The 21,945-nt window shown below is 38.8% G+C and overlaps 1 protein-coding gene across 11 annotated transcripts in view; it reads left to right on the forward strand.

Annotated features, from left to right (window-relative positions):
- Positions 1–1,644: 1,644 nt before the first annotated feature.
- BNC2 (basonuclin 2) overlaps positions 1,645–21,945 on the forward strand; it is a 425,127-nt gene continuing 404,826 nt past the window's right edge. For 9 of the 11 annotated variants that reach the window (XR_004902165.1, XM_036021560.1, XM_036021561.1 and 6 more), the window contains exon 1: positions 1,645–1,925. Coding sequence is in view for 10 of the 11 variants with exons in the window: in XM_036021560.1 (XP_035877453.1) it covers positions 1,923–1,925 (3 nt within the window). In the remaining variant the exon portion in view is untranslated. The remainder of the gene's footprint in view (positions 1,926–21,945) is intronic. The other 2 variants (XM_028510565.2, XM_028510632.2) reach the window with 1 other exon arrangement.

Below are 21,945 nucleotides of genomic sequence, written 5' to 3' on the forward strand. Positions count from 1 at the left end.
ATTTACAAACGAAGTGACTTGAAATTTATTTTGAAAGGGCCTTAAAAAAAAAGGCCAGGAATTTGAACTCAATCAGTACACGGAACTACAGGTGCCACGGCCCCCCTGTTAAAAAGCTCACCAAGTGAAGAAGCCTAATCACATTTCCAGAACAGCTGTGGCTACTTGGGCCTGAGTCAGTCATGGCTCCTGAAAGAAAATTTTTAATTATTGTGAAAATTTGTATTAAACTTAAGAACAGACTGTACATCAAAGAAAAGAGAACTAGGTAATTCCAGGGCTGCATATTTTCAAAGGAATTGAATTCTGACCTCTGAATGCAATTAAACTGTTTCTCCCTCTCTCTCCTTCAGGGAAGAAAGGAAGGAGGGTTGATTTTCTCTTTTCAGTGGTAACCGGTAACCAAACCTGTTGTTCTGCCAAGCAAATCTTAGCCCTGGCGGATTCTGATTTCTAAGTGCTCGGGGAGTATGCTTGAAACCTGTGCCTTCCTCTCAAGTCCGATAAGCACAAAGTTTGCTCTAGCTATGATAAATCTGCACAAGGCGGAGATGTTATGTTTTTGGCCCAAAGCGTACGTTAGAAAGATGATTAAACTCGCCCTCCTCCCCGTGTTGCGGCCGGGGAGTGTGTTTTGCCTGCATTTAAGAAATGTCCTTCAGCTACAGGCTTGTACGCACAGAGCTTACAGCCTGCTGGTTTTTGCGTCTCCAGGGCAGGGCAACTCGGGTCGGCTGAGTGTCATCCACAGATGTGACTGGTTGTCCCCTGCGGGCGCCCGCGGAGGCGGCAGTCCCCTTCCGTCTTCTGCGCAAGGCCCGCGGCCCCGGCCAAGGGAAGGGGAAGGAAGCCTTTGCCGCAAGCCGGTGTCTTGGCCGGCACAAAACACGCCGCCACCAAAAACTTTTTTTCTCCCAGCTGCGCGCAACTTTTTGCCTTTTCTTGAAACACGGTCTCGTCCCAAGTTTCTGTGCCCTGGGATTTCCTCGGCTTCCCTCGCATTCTCCCCAGCGCGGGGGAACTCGGGCTGACAGAAGCAGAAGCGAGGGGTGCGCGGGCCGCTGAAGCGGGCACTGTAGAGGAAAAGGGGAAGGGCAAAAGAGGAGGGGGCCGCCACGGTAGTTCGAGAGGAGGAACTGGTCAAAGGGGACGGAGACGGGCGATTGCCCGAAAAGGAAAGCGACGCCGCGGTTTGCTGCAGTCGGAATAAAGTTCGCGCCCTTTCCTCGGCGTTTGCTGCGTACCATCCCCGCCTCTCCTCTCTCTCTTTTTTGACAGCTGGGCGCTAGCGGCCACCTCCTTGTCCACGCCCGCACACCCCGGGGGGCGCCAAAGTTGTTTTCTATCCCCAGAAAGAGCGGGGGAGGAGGGAATAACAGGGCGGGAGGTGAGCGAGGGAGAAATGTACATCCCTCCTTCACAAAACCCCTAGAAATCGGAGGAGAAACAACAGCAAAACCCGACTTTTATTTTGCGAAAGGGAAGCAACATTGTAATCACGACAGTTTTGCAGAGTGAATCTTGTGGGGTTTACATATCCGCCCCAGGTCACCTCGCTCGCCGCGCCCTCCCCCCCCCCCCCGCAGCAGCCCCCACCCGGGATAGTCCGTTCCTTTTTTTTTTTTTTTCCCCTTCCTTGTAGAACCAGGGGAACGCTGCAAGCTTCGACTTGGGGAACGAAGGCGACCCGGGGCGCGTGTGTAAATCAGTCACCTGAGCGCAGAGGGGCCGCGGCGAGGGCGCGCGCGGGCGGGCGGGGAGAGGCGGAGGCGGCTCAAGCGGCGGCCGGGAGGAAACCGGGAGGGGGAGGGAAAGAAAGGCCGAGACTGAAGGAGCGAGAGGCGGCCGAGGGGCTGGTCCAGGCACGGCCGCTAAGAGGAGACCAAGAGGCGGGGGCTGCACTTGACAACCAGCATGCCGAGATGGTAAGAAGTTTCCACCCTCCTTTCCTTTCTATTCTAGACTTCGTAAGAAATGAGCCCCGGGGCCGCCGGGGGCCGTGTTTTTCTCAAGTCCTGCGGCGTGAGGTGGAGGGGGGCGGTGAGGAGGGCGGGCAGGGGAGGAGAACCCCTGTCCAACCTGGCCCCTGCTGTGCCCTTGATATCTCCCCCCCCAAAAAAACTTGGCCCAAGTTTCTGAAGAGAGTTCCAGGTGGGAGGGTGTGTGTGAGGGGCGCTCGAGAACGTCGCCCCCTCTCGCGGCTGGCGGGGAAAGGTGAGCGGCAGGCTCCAGGGAGTTGGGGATGGGCTGGGGAGAAGGTGGGGGAATGAACGGAGCCCTGGAAGGAGCTTGGGGCGAAGAGGAAAGCATTTTGGAGAACGAGAACTTTTAAAACTTGCCCGCTAGTGGGACGGGCGGCTGGGCGTGGGCGCCGGGGCGCGCTGGTGCACCGCGCGGTGAAGGAGTACACGGCCGCCGCGTCCCCGGCACCTTGGCTTTGCCCTCCCCTCTCCCTCCTGTCGGGGAAGCCTTCCTTTGTAAATGTAGAAATTGTAGGAAGTGCTCCTGGAGGCTTTATGAAGAATTTGCAAAATGCAGGCAGGAAAATAAACTCCAGAGAGAGATTTTGAGGCTCAGTTCTGGAGGAGCCTACTTGTTTTACTTACACGTGGACTACGGGATGGCATTTGGGGCCCGGGAAGGGGGCAGAATAATTAAAAAACAAACAAAAAGCCAAAACCCCTGGATGAAATCCCCTATGAAGTGAGGTTGAGATTGAAACAAAAAAGTTCCAAGTGCTGGTGGTGGCGGAGAAGCTGCGGAGCGAGATGCCAGCACAGCCTTGCTGCACTGGAAGCGGCTCTCGGCGCCGAGGCGGCGCGCGGATAGTTCGCCCGCGGACCGGCGCTCTGTCCGCTTTCGGGGAAGTGATTTCTTAGAAATGGGGCTAGACCACACCCTTCCTTTTAGTTTGCTTCCATCCAGTGCTGCTGCTGTTACCCCCACTTGGGGATCTCACATATTGTTTTCCACATGGAAATGAAATATGTAAGAAAAGGGCAGGTAGCGAGTTGGCAGTTTTTTTCCTTCTTCCCTTCCCCCTAATGTGACATCTCTTGTTTCAGTGATCAAAGTCACGACTGGAGTGTAGGAGATGCGACTGTCAAATGCAGGCACACACACACACACACACACACACACACAAAATAGCGTGTGCCCAAGACTGTGGTTACAGTAACGGTGACAAATTAAAGTGGTTTTGAAAGCAGCATGCAATTTATGGTGCTTCCCATTTACCCTAGAGTCAAGCTATTGTAAAACTGATGTACAAAAGACATCATAAAATAATCCTGTGTACCCAGGATTAAAGTGGCAGAAAGTGGCCTGTTTCATTATTTTTTATGTACTTCATGGACAGTTGCAATGGTTGGAACTTGTGTTTAAGTGGAGGCGTCAAAACAAAATATTAAATATATCTGTTTAGCACTTGAGAGTTTTTCTTCTAGCGGCATTTTATAGAAGAAAACTGTAAAAGCTGGCTGTAGGTGTTATTTTTCTTCTCCTTGCCCTTTGCCCATATACTATTTGTCTGCACATCTCTTCCCAAATACTGATCGCTTGGAACAGTGACTAAGCCTATTTGTCATCTACTGCTTTGTGTTTTGCAGTTTCAGGTGTGACTGTGCACACACATTCTTGCTTTAAGTGGGAGAATTTATTTCTGGCACTCTTACTTAGTATGTATGATCTGAGGACACACTCAAGAGGAGTGAGAAAAGCTAATAGAACTTCCTTTACCCTTTGGAATCACCCCCAAAATCCCTTATGAACCTTTATAGGGTATCTGTGTTTTATGTTATATTTGTAGCTATTTCATTTAAACTGTTCAGCCTTAATGAAGTTCTCAGTTGTAGCTACTCTTCTATTCCCGGAGAACAGAGTATTTAAAATCCAGATTGCTAATCACTTTACCAAAGTGCTGGAGTATCTTCACCTGAGGGAAGAAATACAGAGCCTGAATGTGAACTCTGAGAATCTTGTGAGAAAAGTTTGAAAGCGTCTTCTTTCCCCTTGAGAATATTGAGTTTGGAGTTGTTTGCTTGTAAAATTGAAAAAAAAAAAGCAACCTCGTGATTTTAAAGAATAAATATAAAGAAAATATTAATAGTAATTGTACATTCTTAATATCTTATTTTTTTCTTTTTCCTTCTACCTGAAATGTAAGATATCTGTCAGGCAGGGATATGTGATTACAGAAAGAAGCAGACAAAAGCAGAGCTGCCTATTGCTGTATTAAAATGTAAGTGTTACAGTTTGAATTTTCAAGTGAGAGTTTTTGAGTTCAGTGCTTTACATAACATTTTGTCCTAATCTTGCTTGCTGTCAGGGATGTTTCATGGTTGTGCAATTGCTGCAGTCAAGAATGCCAATTTGCATTCCAGGAGTGTCATTTGATTACTTTTATCTGCACAGCTCCAAGACCAGCCCAGACCTCTCGTTTCATCTTGCCATGTCACGAGTCAATGCTGTGTCGTCTTTTCAAAAATCTGCCTGATTTAGACAAGAAAGAAAAGTACTTTCATGTTGCAGCCGCAGTCCCCTGCTAACTTGTCAGCAGCAGGATATGATTCACTTGGGCCCAGAAGAATGGAACAGAGAGGCGGGTTAGGCGGTTCAATAAAAGCCCATGGACAGGTAGTGTGTGACATCCCCAGAGAGCAGCAGTTAATGAAGAACAGGTCTGCTTAGTTCTCCACACGCTGACCTGGTGCTGTCCCCACAGTTTTCTCATTTGATCTTTCCCAGCAAATTGATCTTTTCTTGTATTTTTTTGCCTTCCAAGTTAGTCCTTGTGGGACTGAAATTAGCAGAGCAACTTAAGTTGGATAATACAGCTGTTCAGAAAAGAAGAAATTGGACACTGGCTCAAAAGGGGTGGGGGTGGGGGGTGGAGGGAGCTATTCTTTTTGTTGTTGTTCCTGTGAATATTCCTTATATTAAGGGAGTCCAAAGTAGGTGATGACTTGAAGTTAGTGCTTCCCTTTATTTTTAATTTTAGCGTTAAGGTTCCACACCATTTTAAATATTCCTTACATATTTAAAAGATGGTCCTAGTGAATATGAGGAGTTTGATTTAGCATTTTTCATATTCACTTGTTTGGAATGATTTGCCAGTTGACTATGTGGCTTTTATGGCTGTTGTAAGATAGACTAAATATCAATGGCACACTTCAACTATGTTATTTATAGTTTTCCAAATAACTTCAATCCCAAAATACCCAATACTGAATAAAAAAAGATTAAATAATAAAAAAGTCATTACCAGTGTTGTGTATAAATGTGGTACATGAAAATGTTTTCTACAAATTACCATGAGCATCTATTTTTCCATAACCCCAACAGATACACTGTTAGTAACACTTTAAAAAAATTTAAGATTCTCCATTTAAACGTAGACTTTTAGAACTGAAACCAGATCACAAGTTTGAATTCCTATAGATACTAATGTATACTGTTACTTGTTTTTAGAGACTAAAATTAATTCTAGGAAGATGGATAAATCTAAGTTGGGAATGTAGATGTAGTTTAAACAGGTTAAAGTTTTATTATAGAATTTTGTATATAAAGCTTAGGTTGGAGGTAATTAATAGATTCTTAATTTGATGTGGATATAAAGAGCAGTGTTTTCTGAATTCCTCTGCAGATGGCCTCATTTACCATCTACAACCTTACAAGAAACAGTTGAAAACATTTCTTGTAGAAGGGGAAGCAGCCTTCTCAAACCTTTCCTGTTGGATGGAAATTACATAGGGCCATTGGTTAGTAAACTCCTCTCTAAAGAGCTAGAGGGAGCCTCGTGATTTTATTAGATATACCTAAGGTTTAAAAAAATCACTCTGGCAATCAGAATGTTGTAGAAAAAGTACATAAAGAATACTGGCTTAGTGTTTAGGCTTGGAGAGGCTATTGTAGGTGTTTTTTTTTTTTTAAGCTCAGACAGAAGCAACAGAACTTTCTGTAAGAACAGTCAAGTAGTCAGCTAAGATTTGTAAGGTTCTACTTTTTAAGTGACTTGAAGATCAAGCAAAATGCAACCAAATACATTTTAAATCTGATTTTGGTTTGCTAAATTTGTCATTTTGTTAACTGAAGGAGTTCTCTTGTTAAGAGGCCAACCTTCCAAATTCTATTAAAAGTAACTTCCTACCAAGTCACTGAGGAGGGGATACCGTCTTTCAGTTCACTAAGGACAGCCTCCTTTCTGTATATAATGGTTTTGAAGTAGTTCTACATATAATTGCCATATTCTGGAGAGAATACTCCTTTGAAATAATAACCTCATGTGATAAGCATAAATAGTAAACCATTTATAATGCTGATATATTAGGAATCAATATATATGTTAAATTTAAAGAAATAGAACTCAAGTGGTATAAATTCAGTATTGTTTAATTTCACAATTGTTTCAGCCTTCCTACTAAAATTTGTTATATATTTACATTAAAGAGTCATTGATCAGAATTGCTCCTTATATTTATATACCAGTTTTCAGTAGCATTACTTTGGACAAACTTATTTGCCATTTAAGTAAATAATATAATCCAGTGAGATAAACTAGCCAGATTTCTCTTTTTTTCATCTCTTGCACAGTAGCTCTCATTATATTGCTAGCCAATAAAAGTCTTTATTTGTTGCTTATTAGAACCCTCAGTACACTCAAGAGTTCAAGCTATAATTTAATTTGGCTGTTCAAAGAGACTCCCTTGTTTTAAAACATGTTCTCAGTATGCTTTTACCATTTATTATAAACCTATAACTCATGCATATGCATAGGAATGATTTTACAGATTTATATTTTTTAAGGTTTGCCATAGCAGAGTCATAACTTTTTAAAAAATACCCATACCTAACAATGTCATTTTTTCTTTTTCCTTTATGTTCCTTTGACATTCTGGAGCATTTTTTCCCTCGGTGATTTCAGTAGTCCTGCTATTATAATTTAAAATCAATTCCACAAGGAATACAACCTTTCATTAAGGTGTAGTTGAGATGGCCACTAAAAACACAAATTCAGTAATTAAGAATTCTAGTTGAGGGCATTTTACTTTTGCAGCCACTTGAAATTACAGAAAGTTTGCCTTGTACTTCACACACATTGCTAGCATGATAAATTCAGTTTCCTTACAATAAATTGCTGAGAAGTTTTGCAGTGAGTGGAAGGAAGATGGCTTGAGAGTTTTGGTGATATTTGTAGCAAATCACATTCAGTAAAGACTAGGACTTGACTGTAAAACTCTAAGATGAATATCAGGAATTCTTCCACAAGGAAGGCAGAGTATGGAACTGCTAAGTGAGTCACTGCATGTTTATCTTAGCAGTGGGAATTGCACCAAACCAGCCCTCTAGATACAGTATTTAGTAGTTATCAAAATGTATAGTATTGCCTTGGAACTTGTGGTTCACGAGTTCATAGCCCCTGCTTTTTTGTGTTTAGTACAAAGATGTAACAACCCACACAAAACATTTTTCTCTTGTTATGACCTTACATTTGCCAAAGTGCCCCATGCTGAAATTCCTTTTCAGTATCTTTTTTCTTTTTTTTAGTCCAAAGCCAGACGTGTACCCAGACACAAAAGCCTCTGTGTATAGCAAGCTGTTTTAAATATTGTGACTCGACGATGTGCTGTCCTTTCTCTGCTTGAGCCAAGGATCTCTGCTCAGTGTCTGTGGATTACCAAGCTCCTTCTTTATTGTACCTCTTGTCAACTATTCCTATTCATTTAACCTTTCATTAGTGTCTGTGCAGCTTCACTGTCTAGAAAGGCAAGGAAAAACCGAAAGGCCCCACTGTCACAGTTATTAGATTTCTCGGTTACATCCCAGCAACCATAAAGAAGTGAGAGTCGACACTATTGTCGTGCATACTGCTGTCCTGGGGTGCAGCTCTTCTGTGCGTGTCAAGGACATGTGCCACATGTTGATATGCGTCCCAGGGATAAATGCACAACATGGGGGATAGGCCGGTGCTGGCAGTAATGAGCTTTGTAGGAGTTATTGCAAAGACCAACAGTTTGTGAAGGAATTTTGCTTAACAGGCCAAGGAGATAGAGTTCAGGGCTGCCAAGATTTGCCTGTGCAGAGTTTGTCAGTCACATTGTTTTCATCTAAACTTCATTTCAGGGGAAAATTGAATATGTTTGACAGCATTGAAAAGTCTTATTTTCATTTTTAATTTTTCAGAGGAGAAAAGTGTTATTTCTGGTGACTATTTAGTGTATAATAACTATTTTTAGACTGAGTGAATCATGTATATGGATGGATTTATTAGCAGTTACCTTAATTCTTACATATCTAAAATGAATTGAGATATTTTATAGATGTCATATATAGTTTAAAAATCTGTTTAAAAATAATGTAGCCTATTAGTTTTCCTAGGCTACTATGTTCCCCTTTCGATTACCCTTTAGCACAGCCTGCTATTACCATTTGATTCTTTAGAAATGCATTTGCCTTGTTGCCTCATTGTAAAGGGAAAAAAAAGATGATCATTGGATCATTTCCAAATCATAATAAAGATAAATATTTGCAGCTTTTGAATTGGAAAATATTACTTCAATGTCTTAGATTCATAGAATTACTTTTTAAGAATTCTCAAAACATTTGTGTAGAAAATAGTAAATTATAACACTTTCATCTCTTTCTACCCCAAAATGCATTTATTTATTTTTTAACTAAGAAAATCTTTGTTACCAAGAATGTATAAAATATTTTTGTGATTCTAATTTGAATAATTTTTATCAGTTTTGCAAACTCTTTGGGAGCCCTCTGATAACATTGCAAACATATTGCTGATTTATTACCAATCCTATAAAGTTATTTGTAGTTTTTACTTGACCCTCCCTTTTTTAGCGACATATCACATTTTAATAGTTGTATCTAATGGTTTTTCTGGTAAGCTTTTTATGGTGTCTTGTAACTTTTAATGGCTTAGTTATCTTTGTTTCAGAGAAGAGAGATGAGCTATTGTATTTTACACACTCCTTCCCTTAGGTGGGATGCTCCCTTTCAGAGAAACATATTCAATAATTGGCAGTTAAGTGCCTACCCAGCCTAGGGCCATGTTCCAGTCTCTTGGCCATTGGATGGAAGTTCAGTGTACATTATATTAGATGAATTTGCCTTGATCATTTGAGGTGACCTGGTGGCTTTCCCACAGGCAAGGCAAGGTATGTTAACTTTCCTGCTTCTAATAGTCCTGTTTCCATTCATTATAGTTGGTGTTGGGTGAAGAAGAGGAAGGAGGGACTTAAGAGCTGTAATTTTAGCCACTACCTTCAACCACCCCGCCACCAAAAAAAACTTAGAAAATAGGCCAGAGCTCTGTCATAATGAAAGAGAAAGGGGTACACGGCAGTAGCCACTCTCTAGAGAAATCCGTCAGCTCTTCATCCAGTCACTAATATCAGTGCAGCTGGCTGACTGTGCTTTGGAAGGCAGTTGTACCGTTATCCACCCCAGAGTGAGAACAGCCCTGGGACTGGGTTTTGAGACTGACCCCATTCTGTTCCACCCAGGTTTAAGAGCCTCCAATTCATCATTTGTACAATAAAACCAGTGAGTTATTTCTAATTTGCTTTTCAATTGGAACATTTTATACTTTATGTGATAAGACTGTACAATCATAGCAGTTTAATATATTTAATAGCAGAATTAGGATATAGTTCATATATTGTATAATTCATCCAGTTAAGATATATAATTAATAATATAAGATTATATGGATATATCACCTTATATTTATCCATTCATCCAGTGATGGACATTTGGGTTGTTTCCACCTTTTGGTGGTTATGAACAATGCTAATGTGAACATTTGTGTACAAGTATTTTGTTCTCATTTCTATGGGGTCTATACCTAGGAGTGGAATTCCGGAGTCATATGGCAACTTTGTCTTTAACCTTTTAAGGAGGTGCCAAATCATTTTCCAGAGCAGCTGCACCATTTTACATTCCCACCAACAGTGTGTAAGTTTTCTGATCTCTCCACATCCTCTCCAAACTTGCTGTTGTCTGTCTTTAAAGATTTTTATTTATTTATTTTTAGAGAGAGGGGAAGGGAGGGAGAAAGAGAGGGAGAGAAACATCAATGTGAAAGAGAGGCATTAATCAGTTGCTTCTGTCCTGACTTGAGTCTGAACCCACATCCCAGGCCTGTTCCGTGACTGGGAATCAACTGGTGGTGTTTTGGCTTACAGGACTATGTGCCAACCAACTCAGCCACACTGGTCAGGGTGCTATTGTTTGTCTTTTTAATTTTAAGCATCCTAGTGGGTGTCAAGTGGATTTGCTTTGCATTTTCCTGATGGCCAATAATGTTAAGCATCTTTTCATGTGCTTATTGGCCATTTGTGTATCTTCCCTGTGTAGCAGGGAAGCATCTGTTAAATCCTTTACCCATTTTTCATTTAGGTTATAATAGTTTCCATGGACTTCACTGTACTAGTCGGTGAGGGTGGTAGACGCCTTTGAGTGAGCATGTATACTGTGTGGCTGCCACATTTTTACCCATTTTTCATTTAGGTTGTAATAGTTTCCATAGACTTCACTATACTAGTTGGCGGAGGCAGTAGATGCCGTTGAGTGAGTGTGTGTAGTCTGTGGCCATCACATTCAAAATGACTGAGCAAGTAGAACAATGAATCTGCATTCAATTTTGTGTTAAGCTTGAACATTCCTCTATGCAAACTATTTGGATATCTTTTCATTGTTGAGTTATAAGAGGTCTCTAAAAGTTTTCAACACAAGTCCTTTATTGGATATAAAATTTACAATTATTTTCTCCTTTTCTATGGGTTGTCTCTTTACTTTTTTGGTGTCTTATGAAGCATCAACACTTTAAATTTTGATAAAGTCCATTTTACTGATTTTTTTCTTTTGTTGTTTGTTCTTTTGATATGCTAGGAAACTGTTGTCTAACCCAAGGTCATGTGGATTTATCCCTGTATTTTCTTCTAAGAGACTTCTAGTTTTGAGTTCTTTCATTTAAGTCTTTGATTTACTCTGGTTAACTTGTATAATGTGAAGTAGGGCTCCAACTTCATTTTTTTAAATGTGGATATCCAGTTGTTCCTAACCGTTTGTTGAGAAGACATTTCTTTACCCATTGACTTAATCATGGCATCTTTGCGGAAAATCATTTGACCATGGATGTAAGAGTTTATTTCTGGATTTTTTATTTGGTTTCATTGACCTACATTACTCTCCTTGTGCAAATACCACACTGTCTTGATTGCTGTAGCTTTGCATTAAGTTTGTAACTGAGAAGTGTGAATCTTCCAGTTTCATCCCTCTTTTTCAAATTATTTTTGCTATTCTTGGTTCCTTAGAAGCTTACTTAATTTTTTTATTGTGGTAAAAAACACATAACATAAATTGAACAACTTAACCATTTTTAAATGTGCAATGGTTAGCTGTGTTTTGTGCAACAGATGTCTTGAACTTTCAAATCTTGCAAAATTGAAACTGTGTTGAACAACAACTCCCTTTTTCTTTCTCCCCACAGCCCTTGGTGACCACTATTCTACTCTCTAAGAGTTTGACTACTCTAAGTACTTAATATATTAAGTGGAATCATGCATTATTTGTCCTTCTGTGCAAATGCCTCATTTCACTTAGCATAATGTCCTCAAGATTCATCTGTGTTCTAGCAGGTGATAGGATTTCCTTCTTTTTTAAGGCTGTATGCATATATCTTGTTTTCTTTACCCATTGTCAAGAAAAAGTTGAGCCACTGTTAATATTACAAGAACAGTTTGTGCAACATCGATGTAACCTGGCAGCCAAGGAGAGTGGACTGTAATACGTATGTGTGAACAATGACTACTTCCCTGTACCAGTCATTGGGGGCAGTAGATGCCACTGAGTAAAAATGTGTACTGTGTAGCTGTCACATTTAAAAGACTGAGTAGAGCAATAGATCTGCATCCAATTTTGGGTTAAGTTAGAATGTTCCTCTGCAAAAACGATTCGGATGATTCAGAAGGCTGCAGCTATGGGCAACTGGTGATTGGCAGCTTCATCACCACAATATGTGTCTGCTCATGCATCACATCTGGTGCAGAGTTTTTTGGCAAAACATCAAATCACCCAGGTGACTTAGCCCCCCTACAGTTCAGAGTTAACACCCTGTGACTTCTGGCTTTTCCCAACACTAAAATCACCTTTGAAAGGGAAGAGATTTCAGACCTACAGTGAGAGTCAGAAAAATACAACGGGGCAGCTGATAATGTCTGGGAGGATGGAGTGAGGTCCCAAGGTACCTACCTACTTTGAAGGGAAATGAGGTATCATTGTCCTATGTACAATGCTTCTTGTATCTTACATCTGCTTTAGTAAATGTCTCCTTTTTCATAGTACATGGCTGGATACCTTCTGGACAGACCTCATATATCTAGAAATGGAATTGCCTGATCATATAGTAATTTTATTATTAAGTTTTTTGAGGAACCTCCATACTATTTTCCATAGCTGCTGCCCATTTTACATTCTCACCAGCAGTGCACAGGGGTTCAAATTGCTATATGTCCTTGCCAGAACTTCTTTTCTTCCTTTTTTTTTTTTAAAAATAGTGGCCTTTTTAATGAGTCTGAGGTGGTATCTCATTGTAGTTTTGATTTGTATTTCCCTGGTGATTAGTGATGTTGAACATCATTTCTTTCATATGCTTGTTGGCCAGTTGTATATATTGTGGGAGAAAATTCTATTCAAGAGTTTTGCTGTTTTTTTAATTGGAGTTTTTGTGGTTGAGTTTTATGTTTAGATATTCTGGATGTCACCCCCTTGTCAGAATTATGGTTTGCAAATATTTTCTTCCATTTAGAAGGTTCCTTTTCCACTCAGTTGATTACTTTCTTTGCTGTACCAAAGTCTTTATGTAGTCCTATTTGTCTATTCTTTTGTTGTTGCCCTTATCAGTTTACTTTTAAAACAAATTTACCTGATCCTCAAAGAGTTAAGGCTACATTAATAAAGTGCATCTATTGTTTGGGTAAAAAACTCTTGGTGGTACAGCAGAGAAGACAAGAAAAACACCAGACAAGAAATGTGTCATTTGGTATCCAAAAGATGATGGCTGTTAGTTCCCTGTGAAATACCCTGGTTTTACTTTGATGTTTCTTAATTATCATTGCATTTAAAAGCATTCTAGGTGTTCAGTATAAGAAAGACAGTTCATGCCCTGGAGGGTGGAATTAAGTACCTAGAAATAATTGTTTTGGTTTTATATATATGTCAAAAGGAAAGGAAAAAAATTATGATTGAGAAAATTTCTCTTCCTCTATATTTCATTGTAACTAGAAAAACACCAACAGTGATTAAAACTAAAAATTATTGTAGTATCTCAAACCCCAACTAATTGAGTTTTAAATAAATACCATGTTCAAATCTAACATGATACATTTGGAAATATGAGCCTGTTTTACAGTTTACCTGGAAAATTTTGTAATTAAAATACCTCCCTGAATTTAGACAAAACTTGAGAGCAAATGAAATGTAACTTCATTTGGAAGCAGCCATGTTGTATCATTGTTGAATTTAAAAAAATTGTTCCCTTAAAGTTCTAATTTCTCTTTATTCATGGTAATAAAGACCTTTATTTCCATCCAAGTAATTGCTTTTCTAGTGTTTTGGTGGACCAATCTTCCTTAACTGCATTTTCTGTTTTTGGCCTTTTGCCAGTTGTTTTGGAGAAAAGTTTTATTTTTCATGCAGTATCAACTATTAATTAGATGGTTAACTGATCAAATAGATATGTGCAGAGTATGTCTTTTTTCTCCCCACATCAGTGTTTACATATTTAAGTAGTAATTAGCCAATTTATTTATTTTCATTTTTAAGCATTTTATTGAATTTACTGGGGTGACCTTTGTTGATAAAATTATACAGGTTTTAGGTATACAGTTTTCAATACGTTATCTATATTTTGTATTGTGTGTTTACCACCCCAATTCACATCTCCTTCCATCACCATTTATCTCTGTACCTTTTTCTACCTCCCCCAAACCCTCCTTCCCCTCTGACAATCACCATACTGTTGTTTGTGTCCATGAGTCTTTTCTCATCATCTTTTTTTCTTTGCTTAATACCTTCGCCTTTTTCATGACCATTTTGAGGGTTTACTTTTTCTCTGGTGAAAATTCTGTAAAGGATTTAAAATCATTTGTAAAAATTGGTAGAAAAATTTATATTTATTAGACACTTAATTTTTTATTATATGTACATTTTATTATACCAATGGCACATTTTGTTAATATTGAAATAGAAGTTAATGCTACTTCTCTGTTTTTTTAAGCATGTTTTGACATGTGAACATATGTATGTGGAATGAAGAGTATCTTTCATGGTTTGAGGACTTAAAGAGGTAATTAATTAGAACAATACAGCCATACAAAGAAAGTCCACTCAGTTCCCTGGCCTGTGGTATCTAATATCCCTGTAATACACATTTCACTCTCTAGTGTATTAGGGAAGTTTATTCTATCAACATGTTCATACCTAACACGTATGCTGCTGGAAGTGCAGTGTGTTCAGATTTTGCTCTCAAAGTGGTGATTGGAAACAAAACATTGATTTGTTTGAATTGGTTTAGTACAAACCAAAACATTAATTTTGCTTCAGAGTACATTAACATTAAATATTACAAAATAAATAAATGTTTTTAAACCTAGAAATTCTGCCCGACTAGCATCTCTGGTAAGAAGTATATTCACATAAAGGACTTGTGTTTGTTCATTGGTCTTTGCAGCTTCACCATGTCCCTCAACAGCAACCTGTCATTAACATGACATTTCCGTGTGGAGCACAGTGATAATTAGATCTAACGAAACGTGTGTGTATTTGTCTAAAGTATCCATGAGAAACTGATAGTTTAAACTTCCTTGTGGGGAAGGCAGAATAGTATGGTTTACTTACATTTTATTTTTGGGCAGAATGAAAAGGTTTAACATTGTTATGTTTTCATATTGCAGTAAATAATACCTGGTACATTGTTTTGTTTTTGTAGTTTCAGGTTCATGTATAGATGGCAGGAATGTTTATTGAGTGTGTCAGTGAAAGTTTTACTAATATCAAATTGTATTTCTGAAATAGAGATATGTCAGGGTAGTAAATCTGTTAATAGCCAATAAGTAAATATTTGATTACTATATGTAGAATCAATCTATACTTGCTGTAGATTTGCATGAAACAATATTAGACAATAGTGTATTGATTTGCTAAGGTAAAAAAGGTGCTTTAAAATTTTTTCAGGGTTTTGTGTTCAAGCTGTACATTTGACATAGGTATGGGAATTCCGGTTGTCTTCATTTTCCAGTCTAACACAATTCTAACTATTTTAGAATATAATAACAGACATTTGAATTTCTGTGATACACATGAAACTCTTTTAGTTGCTATAGGTATTACAGATGAAGTAGAAGCTATAACCCTAACATTAAGAAGCACAAAATTCATTGTCAGGAAGATATCTATTATATTAAAAACAATACCATAGACCAGGGTCTGCTGGTGGTCTTCATTTGCTTAGAAATCTGCTTTTGTTAGTACACCTTTGAAAGAGATTAGTTATTTCTATACTCATTCAACTTGTTCACTGACAGGGGTGGAGAGTACCCACACACATGCATGCATGGTGTGTGAACATGTGTTTATCTGCATACCATATTAGGTGGAATACTCATGTACTTGTATTGACATGCTTAGTGCATTTTCTCTTCTGCAGGCAAATTTAAGTAGAGAATCAGATTATAATCCAAATGTTGCTCATTGCTTGGGAGTTCGGGAGTTGAACAGAGAATATTAGGGGTGGAGGTGGAGGGTGTAAGGGCCTCCTCACACTATAGGGGAAACCTTTCCAGTGGCCTGTTATTTATAAAGCACACTTTATTATTATTATTTTTTATTGTTGTTTAGGTACATTTGTCTCCATTTTCCCCCACCATTCCTTCTCGACCAACCCATCCACACCTCCTACCCGTGGTCCTACCCTTCTTTGGCTTTGGACTCCTATTCCTGGACTGTGTCTGGAAGAGCACTGACAGAATTTACCCCACTTGTTTTTTTCTGCTTCCCATTCCCCTTTCTGATTGACAAATGCTTTTTCTTTAGATATGTTAATATTGTTAAGCAGGTACTAGTCTACTGGTTTGCGAGTTACTTGTTGAGGTGACTTTGAACCTGTTTGTTTTCTTATGGATCTAATGCAAATGTCAGACTCATTTAATTCATTTTAAATTTATTGGGAGATAACCTCATGGTGCTACCTTACATGTATTTTGTATACAAGTAGGCAAGAATAGTGAGGCCATAGGATAAGACAACAGTTTTCTGGAGGAATAAAGATTTTTTGGCTTATTTCTTTGGTTAATAAAGGGCTTTGAGACAAGTTAAATACTTGGTAGAGAAAGTTTCTATTGTTAAATGCCCTGTAGTGAAATATCTTGATCTGAGATTGGCCTTACACATTGGTGTAATAAACTGCTCAGTGGTTGACTGCCAGCCGGAGAATCAGAGGCTTGCCGGTCGATTCCCAGTCTAGTGTACTTGGCTGGGTTGTGGGCTGGGTCCCCAGCGGGGGCCACACAAAAGGCAACCACACATTGATGTTTCTCTCCCTCTCTCCCTCTCTTCCATTCCCCTCTGTCTAAAAATAAATAAATAAAACTAAAAAAATTGAAAGCTTCCTTTTAAAAAGAAATAAACTACAATCTAGAAGTCAGTAGAGGTGTTGTGTCTGTGTGTATTTAATCTCTGAATCTGTTTTCTTTTTTTTTTTTAAACTTTGTCCACTTTTTTTTTGAGATTTTATTTATTCATTTTTAGGGAGGGAAGGAGAGAGAGAGGGAGAGAGAGACAGAGAAACATTAATCTGCGGTTGCTGGGGGTTATGGCCTGCAACCCAGGAATGTACCTTGGCTGGGAATTGAACCTGGGACACTTTGGTTCCCAGCCCGCGCTCAATCCACTGAGCTACACCAGCCAGGGCTCGTGAATCTGTTTTCTATGTGATAGGAAAGTTCCTCAATGTCTTTGGGCTTCTCTTTTCCATTGTACAATTAAGGTCAAGGCTGGATTTTAAATGTTCTTAATAATGTTTCATATTGTGTGATGCTCAAGATCTCTTTTTATATGGTATTATTTTACAGGTACCAAAAAGTTAAATCTGTACCATTAATTTCATAGTGGTTGATTCTAGCAACTTCCCAGTTTAATTTTTTTACTTTAGTCTTGTTTCTTTTAAAACACTTTAATATCAATTAAATTCTGACTGGAGAGAAAAATTTGTTAAGGGAAGAGAAGGGTAGCAAGATGAGGCACTGAATATCTACTAGATGCCCAAAGGGCAGATATTAGTGGACAAGGGAGTCACCTGTTGTGATCCCCTTAGGTGTAGTCTGACTTTTATTCTTACACACATTTTCAGTGTGCAATCTGTAAGTTTCAGAGCGGTCATTGTACAGTTGTGTAATGTGAGAATTTTATTAGGTATGTAAACCCATATGGTTTAATATATTTCAAAATTTAAGCTTGAAAAGATGTTAGAACAAAAAATAAAGTGGGGGTGGTGCTGAAGAGAATGGAGAAATTGTACAGGAAATGTTGAACACTGATAACAAATGTAGTTAGAAAGATACATTGAAAAATGAAGGGCCAATTAAAAGGAGTGGCATGAAGCTTGTTTTTATGTGCTTCCAAACACCCACATTCACCATGTTTTTTCTAGGATCTTTGAGGGTCTCCCTGTCTTGTGCCCCCTCATCTACTGGGCAAAGTCCTGTTAGATCTGCCTCCTGATTACCGCCCATTTACTGCCCGGCTGCCGTTTCCCTGGTCCAAGCACCATCACCCTTCACCTGGAATACTCAGTATCTTCTCACTGGACTAGTGCTGCCATTTTTCCCTCTCTTCTGCCCATTATACCCAGACTATTTTTCACAGAGAAATAGCTTCCCTGTCTCAAAACCTTTCAGTGACTTCCTATCACACTTGCAGTGAAATCTGAAATCCTGCTGTGACTGAAAAGGATGTGTGAGATGAGATCTCTGCCCAGTGCTCCAACAACATTTCCAACCACTGCTCACTCTGCTGCTGTTCTACTGACTTTCTTGCTGTTCCCTGAACATGCCACACTTGCACTTACCTCAGGCCTTTTCACATGGTTTTCCTCTGCCTGGCCTGATCTTCTCCCAGATTTTTGCATGACTTCCTACCTCATTTTATTCAGTTCTCTGAAATGGCACCCTATTCAAAGAGTACTTCATGAGGACTTCCTACCCCTGCTGTGTCTGCATACTGGATGCATCTCTGACCTCTTAACTTTTTTTTCTTTAGCACCTTTATCACCACTTGAACATTTATGTACTTATTTTTGTTTATATGTACTTTACTATTTGCCTGCCACCCACCCCCAAGGATATCAAACTCCGTAAGAGTAAGAACGGGGACTTTTGCCTGTCTTGGTAATTTCTGAATTTCCACTACCTGTAGCAGTGGCTAGTATGGGAAACAGTCAACAGGATATTTAGTGAATGAATGAATATATATTCTTTCTTTCATAAACATTTTTTATCAATTTTCATGAGCACTGAATTATTCTGTGGAGGATTATTTATAGCACCTGCTGTTGCCATGTTCTGAACTGTTTTTTGGAGCATTGGTTTCCAGGGTAGATGTAAACACCTCAAGGAGTGTGCAAATATCCTCTAAGATGTGGGAAAAATATATTAGAAGTTTCAAAAAAGATTTTTTAAATCTATTTTTAGAGAGTGGGGAAGGGAGGGAGACAGAGGAGAGAAACATGGATCATTTGCAACCCAGGCGTGTACTCTGACTGGGAATTGAAGCCGTGATGTGACCTTTCACTTTACTGAACATCGCCCATCCAACTGAGCCACAATGATCAGGGCTACAAATTGTATTTATCTCAGGGCTACAATACAAATTGTATTGTATTTATGTTTTATAGTATACAGGATATCTTAGTACAAATATAAGGGATGCGCTGTGCAGTCAAAAAGATTAAGACTGGATTGAGCATGATCTGGGCAAGGATGGTTAACTTTGTTTAAAGCAAAATGTATTTCCCTAGTCAGGCTGCTTCACAGAGAAGATGGTGGTGGTACCACTACTGAGAGTATATAAAAATTTCCCCTTTTATGCAGAAGATCGCACAGATCTACTGTTTGGTTATAAATGAGATACCTGAGTGGGGACCCAAAAAACTCTTGGAATTTATTTATGAAAACCTGTGTATAATATTTATTTTCACATGTTTAAACTTTAGTCACAAAGGGAGATTTCAAAGTGTTCTCCCTTTGATGCAATTCACCTATCGATATGTTTTTCCCACTGCTCAAAACAGTTTTTGAACTCATCAATTTTGATGCCTTTTAGTGCTTCTGCCATTTTTTGTCCTCTTTCACATCAGTAAAATATTTCCCTTTGAGGGCTTTTTTCATCTGGGAAACCAAAAAATGTCTCCTGAGCAAGATTGGGTGAATAGGGAGGGTGGGGCACAGGGCTTCTCCATGTTGTTGGTGAAAAACTGCTGACCAGTCAGTGTGATATGGTCAGGTGTGCTCGTAAATCACCCATCATGAAACAGGCAGATGCACTGAAAGAGTCTTCCAAAAAAATTCACTGAAGCTGAACTCAGCCTCTTACAACAACGCCAACTGATGGGTTGGTTCCTGGAACACTAATGTAGCTGGGGAGCCCTGTACTGTAAGGGGCCCACACTCCAGAAGATAATTCCTTTTGTGGGGGGTGGGGGGCAGTTCCAGCCTTGTATGAAATTCAGTATACATATGTCTATCAATATTTATTAATTTATATTGAATTTCTTACGGAATTTTCAAGTCTTTTCAGTTAAAGTGACCTGTGAAGGGGCCCTTTGTACCTATATGTAAAAGTATGTGAGTTATTTCAGTGATGATTCAAAACTGCTACCTAGTTGGTCTGTTTCTGGATGATCTCTGCTTTTCGTTAGTCTTTGAATAAGTCTTTTCTCTCATTTTGAATTTCTGTGTCTTCAGTTTTTTAAAATAACTTTATTGAGCTATAAGTCACATACCATACAATTCACCATTTTCAGTTTTACATTGCATTTTGTAATTAAAATTTATGCAATTTTGAAGACATAGAGAAACAAATAAATGATAAACTTAGAATTTGGAGGGAAATTTAGTTAGGTAATCATTACATAATACCTTCTCAAATTAAAGGAAGTTCTGTAACATTTGAAGACTTGTTTATAAAATATTTGACAGGGTTCATAAATATGAATGAAACACTGAAGTAATTAATATACTAATAAATATCCTAAGGAAACTTAAAAACCACAAGTAAGCAGATATAATTAAGTATTATCCTTTATAAAGTAGTCACCCTACAAGATCATACATTGGTGGTGGCATAGCTTACAATGTTTTTAGAGTGCTTCATTTGACACTGGTTTCAGACAGCCTATGTCTAATTCTTCTAAGTATGTTCAGTGCTAGCAATTTTCTGTGACATTAGTTTTTTATGTATATTTTCTTGATTATGCTATTACAGTTGTCCTAATTTTTTCCCTTTGCCCCCTCCACCCTGTATCCCCCTTCCTTCCAGCAGTCCCCTACTTAGTTCATGTCTATGGGTTGTGCATATAAGTTCTTGGCTTCTTTATTTCCTGGGCTATTCTTAACATCCCCCTGTCTATTTTGTACCTACCAACTATGCTTCTTAATCCCTATACCTTTTCCCTCTTTCTTCTACCTCCCCACTGATAATCTTCCATGTGATCTCAGTTTCTATGATTCTGTTCCTGTTCTAATTGTTTGCTTAGTTTGTTTTTGTTTTAGATTCAGTTGTTGATGGTTGTGAGTTTGTTGTCATTTTACTGTTCATAGTTTTGATCTTTTATCTTAAAGAAGTCCCTTTAACATTTCATATAATAAGGGCTTGGTGGTGATGAACTCCTTTAACTTTACCTTGTCTGGGAAGTACTTTGTTTGCCCTTCCATTCTAAATGGAGCATAGATGGAATGGAGCTTTACAGGGTAGAGGAATCTTAGTTGTAGGTTCTTGCTTTTCATCACTTTGAATACTTCTTCTCAGCTCCTTCTTGCCTACAAAGCTTCTTTTGAGCAGACAGTCTTATGGGAACTGCTTTGCAGGTAACTCTTTGCTTTTCTCATGCTGTCTTTAAGATTCTTTATCTTTAATCGTTGGCATTTTAATTATGATGTTTCGTGATATGGCCCTCTTTGGGTCCAACTTGTTTGGGACTCTCTGTGCTTCCTGGACTTATATGTCTATTTCCTTTGCCAAAGTAGGGAAGTTTTCTTTTATTGTTTTTTCAAATAAGTTTTCAAATAAGTTTTTCTCACTCTTCCTCTTCTCCTTCTGGCATCCCTATGATTCAGATGTTAGCATATTTGGAGATGCTGTGACCTAAGTTTTGATTTTCTGAATCATCAAGAAGTTAAGCCTGGTGAACATGGTAGGTGATAAAGCCAGATAATTCCATTTTTGGTAAAAAAAAATTAGCACAATTAATTTTTATCATGTAGCTTATATGTTGGCCCTGGAAGTAGTTATAAGTGAAGAATTCCAGAAATGTTTTGAACTAAGTTACATCATTGGAATAAGAGCAGTGTTTGGAGGTAACAACTGAGATATATTAATCATTTTCCCCCACCAGTAATGGAATTTTTAAATTCCATTTAGCTATAGAAACTCATTTGGCTATATAAGAATCAGTGTAAAATTTTGTGCATGTGTAGATTTATATATCTGTGCATGCTTATAAACATCTTTGTACCCACCAAATTTTATACTGTATTCTGATATAACTCTGCTTCATGTGACAAATACCTGAGAAATTCTAATTCAGGGTAAATCTTGTGGAATCTGAGTAAAATTACAATAGGTCATGGTCTGAGGAGGTGTGCAAAGGCAAAAAATATA

The sequence above is a fragment of the Phyllostomus discolor genome, chromosome 3, assembly GCF_004126475.2.
Source record: "Phyllostomus discolor isolate MPI-MPIP mPhyDis1 chromosome 3, mPhyDis1.pri.v3, whole genome shotgun sequence".
Lineage (NCBI taxonomy): Eukaryota > Metazoa > Chordata > Mammalia > Chiroptera > Phyllostomidae > Phyllostomus > Phyllostomus discolor.